Source organism: Olea europaea, unplaced genomic scaffold (assembly GCF_002742605.1).
Source record: "Olea europaea var. sylvestris unplaced genomic scaffold, O_europaea_v1 scaffold2518, whole genome shotgun sequence".
NCBI lineage: Eukaryota > Viridiplantae > Streptophyta > Magnoliopsida > Lamiales > Oleaceae > Olea > Olea europaea.
Genome location: NW_019243430.1, coordinates 1 through 1820, shown reverse-complemented (window position 1 = coordinate 1820; position 1820 = coordinate 1). Strand labels below are relative to the sequence as shown.

The 1820-nt window shown below is 42.3% G+C and overlaps 1 protein-coding gene across 2 annotated transcripts; it reads right to left on the bottom strand.

Moving 5' to 3' along the window:
* Window positions 1-6: 6 nt before the first annotated feature.
* Window positions 7-1545, bottom strand: LOC111382547 (anthocyanidin 3-O-glucosyltransferase-like). Of its 2 annotated transcripts, XM_023006566.1 has the most exons (2): window positions 948-1545; window positions 7-845 (listed from the first exon to the last, which is right to left on the bottom strand). In XM_023006566.1, the coding sequence occupies exons 1-2, from the start codon at window positions 1488-1490 to the stop codon at window positions 69-71; spliced, it is 1320 nt and encodes a 439-aa protein (XP_022862334.1). In that variant the 5' UTR covers window positions 1491-1545; the 3' UTR covers window positions 7-68. The 2 variants fall into 2 exon arrangements, with proteins under 2 accessions (XP_022862334.1, XP_022862333.1); XM_023006565.1 differs by having other exon boundaries at window positions 7-1545.
* Between the last annotated feature and the right edge of the window lie 275 nt (window positions 1546-1820).

Genomic DNA, 1820 nt, shown 5'->3' with positions numbered 1-1820 from the left:
TTACGGCATAATACTTACAGAAACAACCCGAAATCTTCACGAAGTAAATTTAATAACCAAATCTACATCTAAATGCTCGATGTTCCAGCAATTGCTTCCATTTCCTCGATCAGAGTCTTAATAAAATTGTTTTGAGTATCCTTATTAAGCAGAAACTCCTTCCATTTCTTCTGATTAGCTCTTATGGACTTTCCCGGTTCTTTATTAATGTTAAACATAACTGTTTCAACAGCACTCTTAATATCCTCTTTTCCAAAGAACCCATCTTCATCCCTTCTATCGACCTCCACTCCAGCCTCAAGGTCTCCATGTACTAGCTTAGAATTCAAGAATTGGTCCGACTTTTGGGGCAACATAACCAGTTGGCAGTCATTCACTATAGCCTCAATCACTGAACTGAATCCTGCATGACATAAATAACAACCCACGCTTTTGTGGGCCAAAATCTGCTGCTGTTGGACCCAACCAGTGTGAATTATTCCTTTACCTTCAACTCTTTCCAAGAACCCTTGAGGAAGTGCCCTCTTTAGCTCGGCTGAGACATCAACATTTACAGGAAAATTTAAGATGAGAAAAAATGGAAGACCTGTCATATCTAGCCCTAGAGCTAGTTCTTTAATTTGATCATCAGTCAAGAATGTTTCACTTCCAAAAGAACAGTAAATGACAGAGTGAGCTTCAAATTTGTCTAACCATTTAGCCCATTTTTCCTCCAGGTGATCTGGTGGAGGCTCCGGGACTACTGGACCGACTAAAAGAACTGGTTTCTTAAACTGGGACTTGAAGTAATTTATGTAAGGTGCTTCCATTTCATTGCAAGTCTTGGCAAGTATAACCGAGCAGCCCTGCAAGCCCGAGAGGAAACGGTCATACCCACTAGGTTTTCCATGAAAACGCTTGAAAATATAGAGAAAATTTAGAGCCTCAAAAGTCCTGAGTGAGGTTACAGAGGTTTGAGGGAACCCCGGGGGAGGTTTTTTCATTTCTTCAACTGTGGGAGATCTTCCAGGTTCAGTAAGCCTAACCGGAACGATAGCAAATGCAGTTGCGAGAGCAATGAACACAGAATAGAGCATTGTTTTTATACCCAACTCATAGGCTAACTTAGGGAGCCATCCTTGAGCAAAATCAAAAAGTACAAATTGGGGTTTGAGTTGTGATAACAGTGTTTTTATCTGAGGTTGCATAAGATCAAGAGCAACCTTGAGGAGTTCAGATTGATTTGGATTCAGTTCAGCCGTGCTCTCAACGCCCGGAGGAAGACCCTCAACGTGCGGTAGAGTGAGAGGGATTATTTGGGTAGTGGAAGCGTCGTTGAGCATTGACCTTATGCGATTAACATTGGCTGGTACAGAGAAGAAAGAGATCTTGACGCCATGAGAGGAGAGCTTGTTAGACAGCTGAACAAATGGACTGATGTGACCGAAGGCAAAAAATGGAAACATAACAACATGAAGACAGCTATTCGGGGAGCTTTTCTCTGCCTCCATCTCAAAGCGAATTGAATGTGAAATGGATTTGGATGGGGCTTCTATTTAGTAAGGGATTTTTCTTAACGGACATTAAAAATTAGGTTGTTCAAATATAAAGGTTGAAACCCAACTTTGAGGGCTCCTACCGTCCCGTTTCTAGAGTTTTGTGAGGGAGGTAAAGCTCTTGGTGTGTCCCAACAAGTCAAGGAACAAGAGCTGCCTGTACATTGCGCTTACAAGGAGTCTAATTTCATGTTTCAGGAATCGAAATCTCACACTGCAGCCGCCAACAAGGCGTGAGATAACTTCACTCCTATCCTTTACACCACTGAACTATGCCCCGGGGGG